The 21,512-nt window shown below is 27.4% G+C and overlaps 1 protein-coding gene across 2 annotated transcripts; it reads left to right on the top strand.

The window, feature by feature from the left end:
• The first annotated feature begins 2,624 nt into the window (after positions 1-2,624).
• On the top strand, positions 2,625-16,695 carry LOC120081664 (ferric reduction oxidase 2-like). 2 transcript variants are annotated; one of them, XM_039036713.1, is made up of 8 exons: positions 2,625-2,644; positions 9,739-9,896; positions 10,004-10,109; positions 10,971-11,168; positions 11,277-11,511; positions 13,757-14,084; positions 14,387-15,331; positions 16,360-16,695. In XM_039036713.1, the coding sequence occupies exons 1-8, from the start codon at positions 2,625-2,627 to the stop codon at positions 16,497-16,499; spliced, it is 2,130 nt and encodes a 709-aa protein (XP_038892641.1). In that variant the 3' UTR covers positions 16,500-16,695. The 2 variants fall into 2 exon arrangements, with proteins under 2 accessions (XP_038892641.1, XP_038892642.1); XM_039036714.1 differs by lacking the exon at positions 2,625-2,644 and having other exon boundaries at positions 9,722-9,896.
• The last annotated feature ends 4,817 nt before the right edge of the window (positions 16,696-21,512 follow it).

Below are 21,512 nucleotides of genomic sequence, written 5' to 3' on the forward strand. Positions count from 1 at the left end.
AGAAATGAAACCATTGGGCAGTGTTTCTCAAATTTAACCTCATTTTTTAAAATGTTTCTCAAATTTTAATAATAATAAACGAAAACAGTTATCAAACAAGTCCTTATTTTTAAAAACGTTTCTCAGATTTTAAAAATAATAAAAGAAAACAGTTATTAAACAAGTCAATTGTTTAAAAAATGAAAAACAAAAACAAGAAACAGAAACATTGTCAAAGAGGCCTTAACATACCTTTGATAATTCGAAATCTATCGATTTAGGTCTCATTTAGTATTCATTCAACACATTGGTTTTTTATTTCTTCTTAATTCTTTCAATGGTTTGCATCTTTGGTAAGTAAAAGAGTTCAAAGATAGAAACAAGTTTTAAAAAACAATTTTCTTTTTAAGTTTTCAAAATTTGACTTGATTTTTTAAAACATTGGTAAAATTGATAATAAAGCAAAAAAAAAAGTGGAAAAATATTTATAAACTTAATTTCTAAAATAAAAACAAAAAACTAAATAATTTCTAAACCATGCCCTAATATGTTTGATTTACTATTTAAAAGCAATTTTCATCCAAAATTAAAAATAATTAGAATTAATTAAAAATATGTTACAAGTGATTTTCAACATAACCAGAATGATTTTAAGGTTAAAATCAGTCTTAAACAAAACTCAATTTCATTCATGCCAAGTCAATCATTCATCATATGGAGGCATGGAGGCCTAATTGCTACATGGCGGGCCAATTTTTCCACCGACTTATTAAAATGCATATTTTCTATCCAAAGTCAAAATTATCGATGGCTATAGAAATATCTAGGTCCCAATTTTATGGAAATATCTAGGTCCCAATTTTATGAAAATATCAACATTCATGGAAAATTTGGAAAATTTTAAGAAAATTAATGGAGATTGATGAAAATGATTATAATTAGTTAATGAAACTTTGATTTGATTTAATTATACTATAATTGACCATTTTTAATCACAATATCTATAAAGTAAGACAATATTTAGATGTCTATTATAGATGTCTATATAAATTATGTTAATGCGAGAGAAGAAATTTAAAAAAGAGATGGAAAATAATTTAAAATAATATAAAGTTTAAGAATATTTTGGAGTGAAATTATGTGAAAATTATAAAAAAAAAATTAATGGTTAAAGAAATAAAAACTCACATTAATTCAGTTTTGAGGTGAAATGATGTGAAAATTTAATGAAAAAAGTTTGAATAAGGTTAAAAATAAATATATGTTATTTTTGTGGTTTCTCAAATTCAATTTTTAGAAATGAAAGTTTTGGGTCGAAAATAAAGTTAAAAGTTGAAAAAAATTGGAAATTAAAAAAAGTAACACATAAAAAATGCTTAATCTTTTGACAAAAATAAGATTGATGTGTGAAATTATAGAATTTCGTGTAATCAAAACTATAAAATTAAAAAAAATTGAATTGAGCTAATATAATTAATTAAAAAAAAGTTGAAATTGGAGAAATCGGAGAAAAACAAAAATTTTCACAATCAAAATTTCGAGGCATTTCTTGAAATTGAGATTTTGATGGAAATTTGAAACTATGTTTCTACCATTATTTTTACATCTTTCAAAATCAATAATATCACTTCAAAAGGACATGTTTTCTTTTGTTAATTTTTATATCAAATATTTATATTATTTGCCCACTTTAAAATTAAACCTTATGGTATGAGTTTATGAGCTGTGTACATATTAGACAAAAATATATTTGTTTCACCTCAGCTACTATGATTTTTTAAAAATTTTGTTTCGCTCTTGTAATGAATTGACTAATTTTTTTCAACTTAAACATCATAGTGTGTTTAATTTAAAGTATATAGCATGTGTTTGTGGTCGTGTATTATCCGCTTTGCAATTATGTGAGGCAGCCTACACTTTTTTTCAACTTACAAATGTTTATCTTGTGCACAAAAATGTAAATATATGTTGATATATTGATATATTCGTAAATTAAAGGGTTCGATGTTAGTATTGAATATCCATAAATATCTCCAATATCTTCTATAAATATTTGTATTTTATCTAACATGAGTAGGAATAATAATAACAATATCCATAACTTAGTTTAACTATAAAAATAACTTAACTATTAATTTCAATAAATTCTATAAATATCATGACTTACAGAAATACTATTCGATATCGATATTTTATTCATATATTTGTAAAATTGAATCATCATCTCGTGCAACTCAAGAATGAGATGGAATAATATTTTCCAAACCAAGAGAGTTTGGAAAAAAGATTTTTAATTTTGAAAAATGAGAATAGGTTTTTTATTTAAAAAATAATTATTTTTTTTTTGTTAGTTTTTAAATATCGGCTTAGATTATGAAAAAAATTTGGAAGAAAAAACTATAGTAAAATAAATAAACACAAGGAGGGAAGTAATTATTTTGTTCATCTTACCTCTTCAAGAAAATACAAAAACTTTAAATCATTTTTCCAGCTCAAAAGGAAAAAAAGCTAAATTGTAAAATATAAATACTACTAAAATTTACTCATATTCTTTTAGAAGTTATATTGCAATATACTTAACCTATTAATGTTTTAAAATTACTAATTTTGAAAGATTTTAGAAGAAGGTTGAGATTTAGAATAATATGGTAGTGAGCAAAAATAGGTCGAGTGATGATCTCAATTTTCTTCATACATCATTGCGACCATACAATTCTAAGTCTCATTTTCCATTCAAAATTATAAAGGATTTGTACTCCAACGATATTGTCGAGAATAATGTTATAACATTTGAAAGAATATGACTACTTTTTTTAACAAACGGTAAAGATGATGAATATTTAAATTTTAAATTTTAACCCAAAATTATGATAAATTTCTCTAGTCTCATATTTTTCAGCCTGCCTGAATGATGTTTATATAAAATAGGATGTAACCCAAATTTAAAACTACTTAATAATGGCTAAATGATATTGTTTAGATGGTTATAAGGTGTCTATAACAAATAACAAACATTTTGGAAATAATCATTGATTGTAAAACCCTAAAAAATAAATAAAAGTTGATTATCCTAAAAAATAAATAAAAGTTGATTAGTTCTTAAAAATAAAGTGAATTTAATGTAATTGGCCAAAAATCACCACATGAAAAATTATGATTAGATAATTTAATAGGATACACAAATATAGATGTTGCCTAAAATGTAGGTAATCATTTTTTAACTTTTAAATATAGGACAAATATTTACTCATATAATTTCTTCACATACATATATATATTTATCTATTTATTGAATGTTGTTTATATTTTTATTCATTCCTAACCATTTCCAATCTTATATTTCTTTAAAAAAAAATAAATAAATAGAATGATATGAGAATAAAGTTATAATTTTTTCTTAATAAAAAAGATCAAGTTGTCAAACAATATGAAAAATACAATTGGGCTTTCCAAGAAAAATAATAATAATTCATGGAATTTATGTGTTGTTTTTGTAAAGGACTTGGGAATCCCACGTGTAAGAGTGACTAGGCTTCCACGTGGAAGCCACACCAAATGCACTAACCACGCATTCAACCCCACGTGCCCTTCTTAATTTCACCATAATTTTGCACTTTATTTTAGCTAATCAATCACATCAATTGGCAAACCACTAGATTTCTTGACTTCCTTAAAATTTTTGTTTTATTAATTAGGCACACTAATTAACTCTGTCTCCATCTCAAGTGGCCAAATTATTGTTTTTATTAATTAGAAGGCGTTTTGAGCAAAATAATAATAATAATAACTCCACTCAAATTCTTTAGATCAGACCTTTTATTTAAATATTATATTTTTAAAAAATAATTAGAAAAATATAGTAGTTTTAAAAATATTTAGAAAAATGTGTTAGTATATCAGTATTCAAAAGGTAGAGAGTTGAAGTTTCGACAAGAAGAAGAAAAAATGAAAGAAAAAGAAAAATGCTTAAGAATTGAAGTCTTGAACAAGAAAAGGTAGAGTTCAAGTCTCGACAAGTTATCCCTGAGTTTGCTTCATTTTGTTTTTTTTTCCCTTTTTTTTTTTTTGTAAATTGTTTTCTCTTCCACTATACTTTTAATTTATTTCATCATTAGATTAGTATATTCAAATTGATAATATAATGTCATTTCTTTTTTATGAAAGTTTCAAATTGTTAAAGTTTAAAAATTAAAATTTGAGTGGTTAAATTCTCATTTAAAAACAATAGATATAATTAAATTTGAATTTAATTCGACTAGTTAAAATATTAAATCATTGACCAAAAATTTAGATATATGTGAACAAAATAGTTTTTAATTGAGCATGTATTGAAATCACGTACATATCTTAGTTGAAATGTGAATTAGATTAAAAAAAATATTAGGTTAAAAAATATTTCTAGTCGTGGAATTTTTATGAAAATAATAATTTAGTCCTTAAACTATAATCAATAACGATTTAGTCCATGTATTTACAAATTTGTAACAATTTAGTATTTGAACTATAATAATTAACAATTTAATCTCTACACTTTGAAATTTGTAGCAATTTAATCCCCATCGTAAAAAAAAAATTCTCATTAAAATTAAGTGTCAGTTTTTATAACGTAATAACTTTTTATTTATCGTTACAAACTATAAGTATGGAGACTATATTTTTACTTATTAAAATGTATAGACTAAATTATTACAAACGTAATAATATAGAGATTAAATCATTACTAACTAAAATGAGTCACCGAATAAAGTTCAATAGATGAGACATTTATTACCCATCAAGAGAAAGCAAGATCAAGAGAAGTTAGATTGGTTTATGAGGCCTCTTCCAATTAACTGTCACTTTGTAAATGAGGTTTTATCATATTAATTATTTTAATAAACAAAACATGTTTATTGGTCTAATTAATGTAATCTGTTTTGCCTTTTTTTTGCAAGTGTCTCAAAAATATAAATGATTTTGACTCTCACACTAAAAAATAGATGGTAGCTCATTTTGTAAGATACCTAACATAATATTGATCGGAAGATATAGATAATTTTATATTTAAATTATTAAATAAAATCTTTAAAAAATCATATTAAATACTTTACTTTATTATTCACGTGGATTAGTTTCAAATAAGTTTTTATTTGATTTTTTTTCATCAAAACTCTATCAAATTTCGTTAAACATCCCTTTTCATGAAATTTAATCAAAGTTTGCTTCAAGATATATATTGGTTATTAAAAGAAAAAAAATCATATTATCTAAAAATTAAAAAAATAAAAAATCTCAAAATCTATCCATTTTCATGTTTAATTCATATAGATCCAAGAGATAGATTAGTTTATAAAAAAAAATAGAGGACTGAAACACTTGCAGAGGATCAAGATTTAGACCTTAGTTCAATATTAACATAAATTATATGTTAAGAGATCGTTGTATCCAATTCTTCACTCTTCTTATGTACTACAAATATATAAATGATTTAGACTATTTACAGCAAAAAATAGATTCTTATGTTTATGCTTAACTTTTTTCCCAATTACCTCACTTAATAAATAAGATTTATATTCATTTATTTTAAATACTGTCTAATTATTTTATAATTCATAGATATCGAGCAATAGTAGCCTTCGTAATATTGTAGATGACCTACAACAGTTCCTTACTGTATGCCATAATAATGAGCGTTACATGAAGGAAATATAATATATGTACGATATACCTATTGTACCTCTACCTAGACGTAGGGAGCGTGTTTGAGTAGAAAAATATGAGTTTAATGAGGTTGACCACAATGTGGAAGAATTGTTTCATATGACCATGCAGACATGTAGCAAGATTGGTTTTGCTAGTCCGAAGATGATGATGTCAGCCTTTGGTTCATGATATTATGATTCAGAGGCTGATCTATCAAGTTTAGCTTATTCTACTCGAGCATGTCCCCTGCTCTTAGGAAGGTAGAGATGCAATAGGTATATCGTACATGTAGTATATTTTAAGAAAAATAAATATTTTCAAAATTTATTGTTTCCTTATATATCATATTGAATAATTTTATGAATTTTTATTGTAATTTTATAATTAATATTACTTAATTTAGATGATACTCAATGTATTTAATATATAAATATTAAATTACAAGTTTAGTCTCTAAAATTTTAAAATTGTATCTAATAAATCTCTAAACTTTTAGTTTTGTATCTAATAAGATACAATTGTCTAATATATCCCTGAATTTTTCATTTTGTATATAATAGGATATTTCCACTGGGGATTCGATCCTTTCAACTGCCATTATTGATTCTTAATCAAATCATCTAATAAAGATTTTGTAGGTGAAAAAAATTGTGTATTTTAAAAAAAAAAAATTCATATAGTAGATTTTCATGAAAATAATAAAAAAAAAAGAAGTAAATAATGATATTTTGGTTAAAATTAAAGTTTGAAACTAACCAAATTAATAAAAACATTGAAATCAAAATAAATAAATAAGTCCATAGATTTCGAAATGTTACAATTTTATTCTTGACATTTGAGTTTACTTTTAATTTGGTTCCTAGATTTCAAAATTTATATTTTTAACATTGATTTTTCATTAAATACTCATTTTTCGTCTTTATTGTTAATGTATGTTAATAAATTTAAATTAATTAAACGAATTATAATTAACTAATTTCACTATTTTGCATCACTTTTACAATTGAATTTAAAACTTCACTTCATAATTATTTTAGATTAATTTTGGTTAAAAATGTAGATCGTTTAATCTAGAGACTAAATTGAAACAAGACTCAAATATGAAGGGTAAAATTGTAGTATTACTAATTTGAGCCTTTATGTTTATAAATGTTACCAATTTAATTTAGTAATTATTAATTATTGAATTGTATATTAGTGTTTATTTCTAAATGTACTAAACCATAAAGTTTGTTTTATTTATAGTATTTGATTAATTTTAGATTTTTTCATAATTTTTAATTGTGTTCATAAGTGATCTTTCCTTTTATATATAAATGAAATGGTTCATTTTGAATTTTCTAAATTAACCTATTGATTTAAGAACATTTAAATTTTGACATAAAAATTTCTTCTTTTTTTTTCTCTCTCTCTTTTTCTCACAAATCGAATGAAATTTAAAACGGACTATCATTCTCCATCATAAAATCAAAATAGAACTTCCACAATGAAAATTAAGAAGTTAACAAAATAAATCCAAAGTCGATTAACCTATAATATTTGGATTTTATAGTTAATTAAATTGATTTGATGCAAAATGAGAGAGAAATGAATGAGAGAAATGGTAAAATAAAGAAGAAGAAAGATTGAGAAAGAATAGAAAGAGAAAGGGAAAGAAGAAAGAGAGAAAATGTGAGTCATGAGTGGAAATTATTAGAAACTTGGAGAGAAGAAAAGAGAGAGAATGTAATTATTTGAAAATACAATATTTTTCGTATTTAAAGTACCACATTTTCATAAATATTTTTAAAAACTATAATATAATTTCAATTTTACCAAATAGGTCCTTTTTTGTTTCATTTGTCTCATTTTGGCATCTAGATTGATTTCAAATATTTTATTTTATTGATATAGATATTAAATATTTAAATTTTAAACATATGTATGAAACTTAAATGTTTAGAATAAGATAAAGACATGTATTTAGATATACATAATAAATAATAGTTGCAAGTTAAAGGAGGGCGTTATTTGGTTTTGCATGTTATTTATTTTCTTCAAATTTAAACACTGTGGTTATGAGCTAACCATAATTTTGCTAAATAAAAAAAGAACTAACTATAATTTAAAGATCAATTGAAAATTTGTAAAAATCAAATCTTATTTGAGTGGAAGAGTTTTTTTTCCCCTTAAAACCAAACAATGTCAATTATACAATAATTATATGTATGGTATACAAATAAAAGTATTAAAATTCAATCATATTTTTTAGGATAATTATTTTAAAGGGTCAAATTGCTTGAAAAGTTTTCAAATATAACAAAATATCATTATCTATCACTTGGCTTATTTTTCGATTTTTGAAAATAATCCTATTTTTATATAAAAAAGAGAAAAAAAAATACATTTTTGGTCCCTTGGTTTTGGGTATAATTTTTAGTTAGTTCTTAGGTTTCAAAATGTTACACATTTAGTCTTTAAGTTTTGAGTTTGGTTTCAATTTAGTTCCTGAGTTTCAAATATTACCCATGACATTTGAGTTTTGCTTCAATTTGGTCAATATGTTTTAAGATTTACACTTCAAACTCGATTATTCACTAAGTATTCATTTTTCGTCTTTAATATTAATTTATGTCAATAAATTAAAATCATTAAAAGAATTGTAATTAATTAAGTTTCACTATTTCTTATCACTTTTAAAATTGAATGCAAAATTTCACTCCATAATTGTTTTTATTTAATTAATAAAAATTAATGTCAATGATTGAAGGTGAGTATTTGATGAAAGATTGGGGTTAAAAAAGTAAAATTTTGAAACCTATGGATCAAATTGCAACGAAACCCAAATCTCAAGAGTAAAATTATAACATTTTGAAATTTATGGACTAAGTTGAAAGCAAACTTAAAACTTAAGAACCAAATATGTAATATTTGAAAACCTAGGGACCAAATAAAAACTACACTAAAAACTTAGGGACCGATATTTTATCAAAAAGAAATGATAATAATAAGAGTTTCCGTTATTGTATTATTAGACTTTTATGTAGTATAAAATTAATTATATATTAATCTTAGTATAACTCAATTGTTTAGATATATATTCTTGACTCAGAAGTTAGATATATATTCTTGACTCAGAAGTTGGCTTACCCTTACCTATACAGATCAAGTGACAATCATGAATAAACAGGAGTTTATAGATAGTTTAGGATTCAAATCAAGTTATCTAGATCATCAAGAAGTGAAATTAATCAGTGTTAACAGTAAACAATGTTAATACGTAATAGTGATTATTTCGTGGTCTGTCTTATAGAATCTCATCATGTAAAGATTTGAATTTTTAAATTCTTGCAAATCATCCAATCTTATTATGAACACGAATATAATCAAAATTCTTGAGTTTTTTCCTTTTTGTTTTAGAATTTGAAGTAGATTATCAAGTATTCAACTTTTTTTTAAAAAAAAAAATCTAAAAGATGTATTATTCACTCAAACTATGTTCTATGTTCAGATACTTGCAACCTGTCAAATCAATAAGAAATTTAGTGACATAGGTTTTCATTCTCCAAAACATAATTAAATATATAAAATCACCTTCAAATGTATCCATCAAATCTACACAAGCAATCAATCTCATTCACATGTATTATATACTCGGTATATAAAAATATATATGATTATGAATGTGATGCCACCCTATATATAATATATATACATGTAAATTAATAATCATCAAATTGTGTGTGTCAAAATCTCCTGCATGATTCTTGCTGTGTTCTCAAATCTCACTCTTCCGATGGCTGAATTTTCTCCACACAAAGTCAACTCAATTCCTACGTGGCAATATCTCATTGGATAACACCATATATTAACATAAAAATGCTTTCATCAAGTGCAAAACCAAGCCATGAACCATGCTTATATATTCTAAACTTCTATTCATTCCCCTAATAATAACCCTTTATCTAATTAATTAAGCAATCCCAACATTCTCTTCTTATAAATAATCCTTCATTTCACTAAGATTTTTATAGTAATTTGATTGAAACAAAAAAAAAAAAAAAAAATCCAATTTTTGGAGCTAAAAGTGATGGATAGTGAGAGGGTTTTGAACTTAGCCATTAGGGTTTTGGTGTTCATCTTGTTTATGGGGTGGATTTTTCTTTGGGTTATGATGCCTACCAATACTTATAGACAAAAATGGCTGCACAAAATTAGAGAGAAAAGTTATTATTCTACTTATTTTGGATCAGAAGGTTTTCTTCATTCTTCTATGGGTTTTTTTCCTAATTTCTATATAATTTTTAAGTTTGAAGACTCTTTTTGTTTGATGCAAAGTTTTTGATGATTTTGTTTGGGATAGGAACTTCCCTTTTGATGTATACATTTCCCATTTTGTTCATCGCAATTTTGGGTTGTGTTTATGTTCATTTGGAACGAAAACATGAAGATCGAAACGTGGGAACCAGGTAAATAATGACAGACAATATATAGATATCGTTTGATAATGTTGAATAAATGTTCTTGTTTTTCTAACTTTAGAGAAAAATGTTTGCTTATTACTTGTTAAGTAACATTCTTATCTTTTGTTTTCAATTATATATTTTTTTAAGTACATGTGTTATTTTAACTATTTTCGAGAAAAATGATGATTTCTTACTTGTTAATGTAACATTCTTATTTTTAATTTTTTTTTTCAATTTTTGAGAAATATAAGCAACTATTTCTCACTTTTTCAAAGAAAGGTTTAAAAGTTATATATAGTTTTTTAAAACAATATAATAAGTTTGTTTCTTATTTCGACCAATTTGATAATGATTTTATTTTTAATTTTTTTATTTTCAAATTTATGTTTATCTCTCCTTTATTTACCTTACTATATGGTTTTCACTTAAAGAAAATTTGAACTATTTGTAAATTTTCAAAATTAATAATAAATTTTTAAACTATCTTTTTCAATTTTCAAAACCTGATTTGGGGAATATCGGTAGAATAGTGGATAACAAAATAAAAAAAATGAAAATAGTTTTTGTATATTACTAAATAATTATAAAATAGCATTAGATAATTATATACTAAACAATTAAATAGCCAAAGATAGCATTAGCTCAACATAAACATAGTATTATTATTTATCATTTTTATTTAAAATATAATTATAAAACATGTATATAAAACCAAAATGTGTCTAGCTCAACTAACATTTATATGAATGTATTTGCAACCAAAAGGTCGATGGTCCTATGAACGTTATCAAACAAATCCCTATAAAATTAATTAAGTTTTCAAAGATTTTAAGAATATGTTTTTCTCCAATAATCTCTCGTCAGAAAAGGAAAGAACCATCATGGTTTGGCGATATGGAAGCAGCCAGCGATCGTGAAAGGGCCACTCGGGATCGTCTCATGGACAGAACTAGCCCTGCTGGCCATGTTCATGGCACTTTTAGTTTGGTCCTTCGCCACATATTTACACAACAGCTTCGTCAAAATCACTCCAACATCAGCAGCAATGGACGGCGAGAAAGTGTAAGAAAAACTTCTACTGATTAATATATTATGATTCATTGTTATTGTTCTTGTTGAAGTTCTAAGTAAAGTAATCAATCAAAATTTTGGCTTTGATTTTGAGGGCAGGTGGGAAAGTAGATCGGGAAGTGCAGGGTTTTGGTTGGGAATTGTTGGGAATATTTGTTTGGTCTTTTTGTTCTTTCCGGTGGCACGCGGGTCGTCGCTGCTACCGTTGCTCGGTCTTACGTCGGAGGGTTGCATTAAGTATCACATATGGCTTGGCCACATGACGATGGCTTTCTTCTCCGCTCATGGCATTTGCTTTGTTATTTATTGGGCAGCTACTAACAATCTTTCTCAGGTAAGTTATCATTCTAACTATAATAAACGTCATTAACGATGATCAAGTTGGAGCAAGAGCATATGGACTTTCGATCGCACTTGTTGTTGGACTAAATAACAATAATAATAATAGTAAAATAAATATTGCTCTAATATTCTCCTTTAATTAATTTCTCTATAATATAATTCTTGTTGAAAAACTGATGATGATTTTGTTGAATATATTCAATTATTCTTTATAAAGTCCAAATTTTATTGGATAATATTAATGTGAACTCAATATTATTGATATCACCCCATGATTGAAGGGTTGGCTTTGCTTCAAAAGATATTAGTTCAATGTATATATTTGAACTATTTTAAACTTTTGTTCAATGATGCATGAGATCATCACAAATTTTATACAAATTTTGATCCCTGTCAAAATTAAGACTTAATTATAAGGCAACTTATGACCTTACCTTAAATTACTAATCAACTATCTTTTTCTTTCTCCTTATAATTTATTTCTTCTATTTATAAACTAAAATACCTGTCATGACTTGACAAGTACACTTTCTATTTTTAAATTATAATTAATATTCTATATGACAAGTATCAGTTACTGTCTTTATTATTCTATATCTTTCATAATATTCATATCGTGTGAGAATCCACACTGGAAAAACCAAGGGATCACACATTCCTTATAAGATAGATCAACCACTTCTTCCATTTCCAATTAGTTTTGAGATGGAACTCCATATTATCAAATATGGTATCAGAGTCCATAAAACCCAAACGAGTATTTGGTCCAATAAAAAAATTGAGATCTAATCGAGAATGGTGATTCCAAAAGAGACACCATCTTGAGGAGACATGTTGAGAATACACATTAAATAATTCAGGGACCTCATACTCCTTATAAGATAGATGAATTATTTCTCCTATTGCTAATTGATTTTGAGATGAAACCTTATACTATCAAATATATACCAATTATTTGGCTAAGACAGAACCCTAATAGCTATATTGACCGTTTTAGCATCTCATCAATCAAATATATTAATGCTAACCTCAATATGTTTCATTAAATTTTAGCACCAAGCATTGATAACACTTGCTAGTTGCTACTTGAATTAAAAAATTAAATTACTCACACTCAAAATCCACTTTTAGTTTAATAACATATTTGAGTAAGAGATTTATCTATTCGTCCATTATTATTATAACTTAACTAGTTGAACTATATCAAATATTTAGTGAGTAATAAATTTAGAGAAATAATACTTACCTCATAGTTAGTTAATAAGAATTTCCTTCTAATCCCCACGAATAATGATCGGTCAAATCTTTAATATCATTGGTAAGATAATTAAAAAATATGATTTAAATAAAAAAATTTACAGATAGAAAAATGTCAAATTATTTATAGAAATAATAAAAAAAATACTGATAGATCTATCAGCGTCTATTAATGATAGACTTCTATCAGTTTCTATCACCGATAGATATTAATAGACTTCTATCGATCTCTATAGACTTCTATAAGTTTCTATCACTGATAGATATTAATAGACTTCTATCGATTTTTATCAGCTTCTATCAAAGAAAATTAAAATTTTATAATTTTGTATAAATATTTTTTCTTATTTTTCTATTTTTGAAAATCACCTATTTAAATCCCTATTTTTGAATACGATGAAATATTATTAATAAAGGTCTAACTCCGAAGAAGAGCATTAATATAAAAAAATTGATGCTGGGACCCACTTGACAATGTGTTTTTTTCTATCCATTGATAATCTTTTGATGTAAGCCTGACATTATTATTTATATTATTACCCATGACACATAACAAAATTCTCCACTGCTGGAAAAATAAAATAAAATAAAATAAAATTCCACACACTTCACTTCCCAGAAGTGGGCTGGGCCTGGAAAGCCCATATGGTCATCTTGCTCAGGCCCAATTTCCCTTCAACTGTTCAACAAATGGAAGTTTCAAATACATCAAATATGTGACACATGAGAACTCAAAACACACACTAAAATTTTCCAAATTATTCTCTACTCAAATACCACACAAAGTTTGAAACTATTTATTGTGATTGGAGTAAATTGCACAAAAATAGGTATAATTTATGATGTACTTAAATACTACTCTTCTAAAATAATGTCAAATTTCTCAATCTAATATTATTGATCATGTTTAATTAGGACATGATTTATATATCTAATTTTAAAATAAATAAACAACCTTTTTATTGATATTGTATTTGCAGATGCTTAAATGGGCTAAAACAGATGTATCAAACATAGCTGGGGAACTAGCTTTAGTATTTGGACTCATAATGTGGGCAACAACTTTTCCTCGCATTCGTAGAAAGTTCTTTGAAGTCTTTCTTTACACTCACTATCTCTATATTCTCTTCATCGTCTTCTTTATCTTCCATGTTGGCATCTCTTACGCATGTATTATGTTCCCTGGTTTCTACCTCTTTGTCATCGACCGATACCTCCGCTTCCTCCAATCTCGTCGTCGTGTTCGACTACTCTCTGCTCGCCTCCTCCCCTGCCAAGCACTAGAGCTCAACTTCTCCAAGCACCAAGGTTTGGCAAGTTTTACATTTGAAATTTCATTTTTATATAATTAATTAAATTATAGAAAATACACCCTAAACATTATTCTTCATTTCAAAACAAGTCCCTTTCATTAATACTCTAAACTTTTGAAAATGAATTATTAATACTTTTCTTATTATTATATGATGAAAATAGTCAGTAATGCCTCATAACTTTACTTCAGAGTGAGTATATAGATGAAATCGTTAATACCTCTTTTCAAGATAAAATGGTGCTAGTAAATCGACGTTAATAACTAAATTTACATTTGGTTGGTTGATTTTTGTTAGGATTGAAGTACAACCCAACAAGCACAATGTTCATAAACATCCCTTCCATCTCAAAGCTCCAATGGCATCCCTTCACAATCACATCCCACAGCGATTTAGAACCAGAGACACTTTCCATCGTTATCAAATGCGAAGGAACATGGTCTTCCAAGCTTTACAAAACCCTATCTTCTTCCTCATCATCCACCATTGACGACCACCTCCAAGTTTCCCTCGAAGGTCCCTACGGCCCTGCTTCCACTTCCTTCCTCCAATTCGACACTCTCCTCATGATCAGCGGCGGCAGTGGAATAACCCCATTCATTTCCATAATCAAACACCTAATTCACAACTCCAAATCCCATCACCAAATCCCCAAACTCCTCCTCATTTCCGCCTTCAAAAACACCTCCGATCTCACCTTCCTCCACCTGATCCAAATCTCCGACGCCGCCACCACGCTTCAGGATTTCCAAATCGAGGCTTATGTAACGAGAGAAAAATCCCCCAAAAACGAAAACCCACAAATCAGATCTGTGATTTTCAAATCCCATGTTGGGGATTCGGCTGCGGCGGCGATTTTAGGGCCAAATGGGTGGGTGTGGCTAGCAGGGGTGATCTCTTCGTCGTTTGGGATTTTCTTGATACTAATTGGGGTTTTGAATCGATATTATATATACCCAATTGATGGGAATACGAACGATGTGTTTGATTTGGGATTGAGGTCCTTTTTGCATATGTTGATGGTGTGTTTTTGTATTTTCACGGCGGCGACTGTGGCGGTGATTTGGAACAAAAGACGAGTGGCGAAGGAAGGGAGGCAGATTCAGAGCGTTGAAGGAGCTACGCCTAATGCGTCTCCTTGTGCGATGGGTTTTGAAAGGGAAATGGAATTGGAAAGTTCTCCATTTCAAGCTCTGGCTCAATCTGTTAATGTTCATTATGGGGAAAGGCCTAATCTATCAAGTAAGTATTCTTACAAAAATTTTACTAAAATATCAATTTAATCCCTATATTTTACATTTTGTTTCATTTTGATCTCCATACTATTAGCAAATCTTGAAATTAGTCAATTAGTTTATTTTTTATTTTCTATTAGGATAATTATTTTAAATGACAAAAATGTCAATATATATAAATATACAAAATGTCACTAGTTATCCTATATTTGTTAGTAAATTGGTCCATTTTTCTATATTTGAATTACAATCTTTTTTCTTAAATAATTTAGTCTAACATCTCTTTATAAATTGCAAAAATTTATTTACATGAAAATTATTATTTTTTATGATTTAACTAATTTCGATAAAAATTAACTATGATTAACTAAATTTAAGATTTATTCAAAATACATAAAATAAATTTAAGATTTATGAAAACATAAGATCTAAAATTAAATAATTAAAAGTACAGAAACTAAAATAGTATTTCAATCCGATTTGAATTGAGGAAAATATATTTTCACAAACATATAAATATCATTCTTTTCTATTACCACTAGTAAAGTTGCTTCCTAGTTAAATATCATTCTCTTCTTGAACATTGGTTTTATTTCAATAGACAAACTAAAAAAATTAATAATAAAATTAAAAATAAATAAATAAGACAATAGTTTTAGCCTCTATTTTTATTTTTGTTTTTAACAAATTAATGGCATGACTTTGAATATGTGTAGTAACATGTTAAAATGGACATGATTTCATGTCACATAGATAGATACTGACATTGAAAAAATAATATAACAATGGTAAAATGGTTTTTTTAAAGTAAAATAAACACTAAATTGGATTAAAATAGACCATTTTAAAGATTATGAATAAGAAAAATTAAATTCTAAAAAATTAAAAATTAAAAGGCATGTTTTAAGGGAAAGATAAAACATATTTTAATCCTTGTTTTAGAAGTATATCTCTTTTCTCTTATATTATATACATTTTGGTATGGTTATGAAAGTAGAATATGATATATATATATATATTTTTTAATGTGGACAGGAATTCTACTAGGATGCAAAGGGGAAAGCATTGGAGTTCTTGCTTCAGGCCCAAAGAAGTTGAGGCAAGAAGTTGCAGCCATTTGTAGCTCTGGTTTATCACAAAATCTTCACTTTCACTCCATCAGCTTCACTTGGTGAATAGCTCTCTAATTAATCACATCCTAATGCAATTCAATTACAAAACCTTGTATTTTGTTTTTGTTTTTGTCTGTCTTTTTGTGTTTGGAGACATGTAAAAGGTTTGTCCTTGTTTGTTTTGATGATACTGTTGTAAAAGATTATAATAAATTACCCTTCGTTGTTAAGATATCTCTATGTTAGTTTTGCATGTTTTTTTAGTACGATGAAGGTCGAGGAATTCAAACTATAAACTTCTAAGTTGTTAAATTTTACTTCAGTTGTTAGTTCATTTTGACTGCACTCTCACATGTTTAACTAAATAACTAATAATATTCTAGGCCACGTTTACCCAGTTCAATGATAATAAATGAATGGTAATTTAAAAAGGGAGTCCCATTTGATTATTGTGTTCTGCATCCATGCTAACATATGAGGTCAACTTCCAAATCTGTAAACAAAAAATACAAATTGATTGACGAACGGAAAACGACCAATCAAATTACGTCGTACCATTATTGTTATAATTAGAGTTATGATTATAGTTACCAATATTATTACTATTTCAAATAAAAAACTTAGAATTTTGACACATCAATAAATTTGAAAAAAAAATTAAATACGATAATAAGTAATCCAATTACATTTGTGATTGTGGTCAATTAATTTGAAAAATTTAAAAAGAAAAAAAAAAAAATCAAAGACCGGTAGTTTGGTAGTTGCCCTTTGAATAGATCTTGGCCCTTAATTAAATGTAGTTTTATAGTTTGATTTTAGAATGTGATATCTCGATTATTTTATATTACATAAAAATTTATTAATACTAATAAATTTTTCTTTATAAATAAACATGAACATAGATAGAAAATTAAGTTATTATGTAGTTCAATCTATTTTTAATGAGTATAACGTCATTCGTGATGGAAGTGAGACAAAGGGATTGAAAGATCAAATTACCAACAAGCTGCTTATTCATACATCTCATAAGGTTAGAAATTATTCATTAATTTCTAAGAAAAAGTAAAAGAAAAAAATTATTTTTAATAAAAAGAAAGTCAAATGGGAAATAAACAAGATATAAAAAGGATAAATATGAACACACACAAACACCTCAGCAACCATTTAACTTTAACTAAAGTGAACAAAAACCGTGAGTGCCGTTTAGTTTAAGATTTGAAAGAGATTCAAAGATTAAGTATGTCTAAAAATAAGAAATCTGGGAATAGGATTACTGAAATTCAAGGATCACTGTGTTTAGTTGTACATAGTAATGTTATGAAAATTTTATGACAACAAATTAGCTTTGTATTATATTTATAAAATTAATCATGGAGACCTCCATAAAATTTTGATAGATTAATTGATAAGCAATAAATTAAATTAATAGTTTTTAATAAAATTAATTATTTAACTGTCAAATAGTAATATTAATTAAATTATTAATTATTAATATTTGTAAAATGAGTAATTTATAACTAAAATTACTTGATTACGTAATTTGATGAATTTATATAAATATGATGTATTAATTAATGAAACAATCAAAATCAGTTTTAAAAAATAAATATAACATTTTTGTGATTAAAAATAATGAATTATAATTAATCAATGATAAACTAATTATAATTATTAAAAAATAATCTCATAAAATATTAATCATAATGATAAATTATTAATGAATTAATAATATTAATACATCGATTCTTTATGGTTTATTATATAATTAATTAATTAATTTATAAATATATAGTAGTTAAATTTAAATATTATAATCTAAAAATTTAACATAATTTTCTAAAATATAAATTTAATATTAATATATTAATTAATTTTAATAATATAAAATAAAAGAATAAATTCATGTATTAAAAGGGAAGGGAGTGAAGATCAAGAAAACCCACACTTTTGGATGCGTATCAACCATGGTATAAGAAATGCATGGAAATTTCAATTAATATCTTTATCATTAATATTTTATGCTATCTTAACTATTTAATATAAATTATTATGGTTAATTATCAATATTCTAATTTATTTATTTATTAATTTGATTATTTTTAGTAATTAATTTAATTCTTTAATTAATTAATTAATTAATCTAACAATAAATTAATTAATGTTAAATTTAAATAATCTCTTACATTTAATTAAGTAATTATTTCATTTATTATTATCAGACATTTAAAATTCAGACATTCAAATTCAATATATTTAATATCTATACCCATGAAACAATATTTATAATCCAAACAACTCCTAAAGAGAAAAAAAATCTAATTCCATTCTTTTTTTTCTTATCTTTGGAATTTTTCTCAACATCGGAAGACATTTATTAATTAAAAAAAGTTAAAGTATCATTTTAGTCCATATAATTTAAAAAGAAAATATCTAATTTTAGTTTTGATACTTTAATAAATCTTAAATTTAGTTTTACCTAATTTAGTGTTGATTAAAAAAAAAATTATAATCTATTAATACTTTTAAGATAAATTTTGAAATTGTGTTCACATATTTAATTCCACGAGAAAAATCTTAAAGGTTGTTTTTAAATATAAAAAATTGAACTAAAATATTTATAAATATAATAAAATTTTATTATCCATATATGATTAACTGCAATATTTATATCTATTTATATTGTGATAGACGCAATATTATATTTATCTATATCGTGATAAATATAGACAATAGCCTATCATAATTTATTATGATTTGATATTTAGTTATTTATAAATAAGTTTCGTCACTTAAAATAATTTCGTATTTTAGCAGTAAAATATACATCAAGTTGGGGAAGCAATGGAAGGGTATAGTTGTAAATATAGCAAAAAGGGAAATATATATTTATTTAAAAGAAAAATAATCATCATCATCAACCTTCAATCAAGCGCCGGAATGCGACCATATTACGTTGCAGAGCTCTCTGAAAATCTCTCAGAAATTTCTTTCTAGTTCAGTTGATCAAGTTCAAAATGAAAGAATCTCATCGCTATAAATTCAACTCACCATTCTTTGAATTCCTTCAACAATCAGTGACTTCAGTATCCATTCATCGTCCCAACAAACCCAATGGCAACCCTCTCCCAAATTTTCTACTCCACCCACCAAACCACCGCCGCCGGCACCGGAAAAGCAGCCTCAACGAACTATCGTAGTGAAACGAAGTCCATACAACCATTTTCTCACTCACCGGACTTCAGATCGCATCATTCAACCACCCGTTCCACCGTCTTTAAGTTCTCTCCCTCTCAAACCGATCGTATTACTCAAGAGTTCGCTCACTCTCTTATAGCTTGGGTCGTCGGAAAGAACATCCATCCATGGACACTCTCCCGTCTTCTTCACCGCTATCTTCGTCTCACCAACCTTCCGCATGTTTCCGATCTAGGTCATGGCTATTTCGTGCTCAAATTCTCTGAGACTGATTTTCTAGCCCTACAAGACAATCCATGGCCAATCCCTAATCTATCCATCTACGTCTTCTCATGGGTTCCCAATTTCAAACCCTCGGAGGCTACGCATTATTCTATTGATGCCTGGATTCGGCTCCATGAGCTATCCATCGAGTATTACGACGAAGAAATCTTACGAGAAATAGCAGAGACCATCGGCGAAGCTCTTGTCAAAATTGATCCGGTAACGAAAGAGCGCAAGAATTGTAAGTATGCTCGGATCTGTGTTAGAATACATTTATATGAGCCACTTCCATCCACGATTAGACTGGGTACAATTCGGCAGGAAATCGAGTACGAGGGTTTTGACCTGTTCTGCCCTCGGTGTGGCTGTGTTGTTCATCTGAAGCATGTTTGTTTGAATTCTTCTGGTTCTTCTAGATTTGAACCCCATGATCGCAGGGATCGCCCGTTTGAGGAAATTGGGTCTATGTCTAGCTCAACTTCAAAGCCGCCATTGATTTCTCCTGAAACTTCAGTGGCATGGGGATCTAGATATGAAGTTCTTGGAACAGAATCGAAAGCCCCTTTGCAGGATTTGAATGATTTGCCTAGCCCTTCAATGGGTAGCTCTGAAAAAGCAGCTACAAGAACAAGCACCAGCTCTGTACTACCTCAGTTACCTGGATTGTTAGCTGAACCAATTGAAAACCAGAAGGAAAAATGTGGAGTTTCAGTTGAAATATTGCCCAACTCGCCTAAAGAATCTGCTCTTCAAGAAGACCTGCCTCAAAGCCACCCCATCCACATGTTCTGTTCGAGTGGGATCGAACGGTCGATACTGAAGAAAAAATTAACCAGCACATCTCAAGGATTCGGTATCAATCGCCGTCCAATTCTTTACTCAATCGATGAATCTATCACAAGCTTTGAAATTGGTCTTTCAGATAGTCCCGACTCTGCACCAAAACAAAACCAATTTGTTATCAGCTTTGTGTCGGCTCCAAGAAGTGGATCAAAGGCGATATCAGTATCGGATTCTAAGAAAATGTTAGGCTGGAATTTTCGTGGGGTGGACAATGCCAATTTAATAGAAGGATTGAAATACATGGTTCAAAAGTATGAAGCGCCCATTGTAGTTATCTTTGGCACCAGGATCACTGATGATGTGGTGGAGGAGGTTGTGGACGGGCTCGGTTTCCACGGTTCATATTGTAAGAAGTTTGATGACTATCATGGTGGTGTTTGGTTGTTTGTGTTCCGACATGATGTGCAAACTGAAGTCTTTGAAGTTAACTCATACAGCATACAAGAGGTTAACTCATACAGCACACAAGAGGTTTCTGCATCAACACATTTTCAGTTGGAAATCAGTGAACCAATGGCTAGCTTTTCATATGCAGATAACGAAACATCAGCCCAAACATGGGGACTGGCTTCGTTCTGTGCTTCGACATATTCGACAGCTAATGCATTGGCATACTGATGAGATAAGGTAAAAGAAATGTTCGACACCATCTTCTTAGATCTTAAGTTAAAGAATTCTAAGCTTATGTTTTATGAATAACGGCTTGTGTATTGTGGTGTTGTGGGGGGAGCGGGGTGGGGTGGGGTGGGGTTTAGTTGTATGAGATTATGATGT

This window comes from Benincasa hispida, chromosome 7 (assembly GCF_009727055.1).
Source record: "Benincasa hispida cultivar B227 chromosome 7, ASM972705v1, whole genome shotgun sequence".
Lineage (NCBI taxonomy): Eukaryota > Viridiplantae > Streptophyta > Magnoliopsida > Cucurbitales > Cucurbitaceae > Benincasa > Benincasa hispida.

Bases quoted from the DNA above. Each gene is read 5' to 3' on its own strand.
- LOC120081664 (XM_039036713.1), top strand. From the start codon at position 2,625: ATGGTAGTGAGCAAAAATAG. The intron at 2,645-9,738 runs GTCGAGTGATGA...AGTGATGGATAG, and splicing joins ATGGTAGTGAGCAAAAATAG to TGAGAGGGTTTTGAACTTAG. The intron at 9,897-10,003 runs GTTTTCTTCATT...TGTTTGGGATAG, and splicing joins TACTTATTTTGGATCAGAAG to GAACTTCCCTTTTGATGTAT.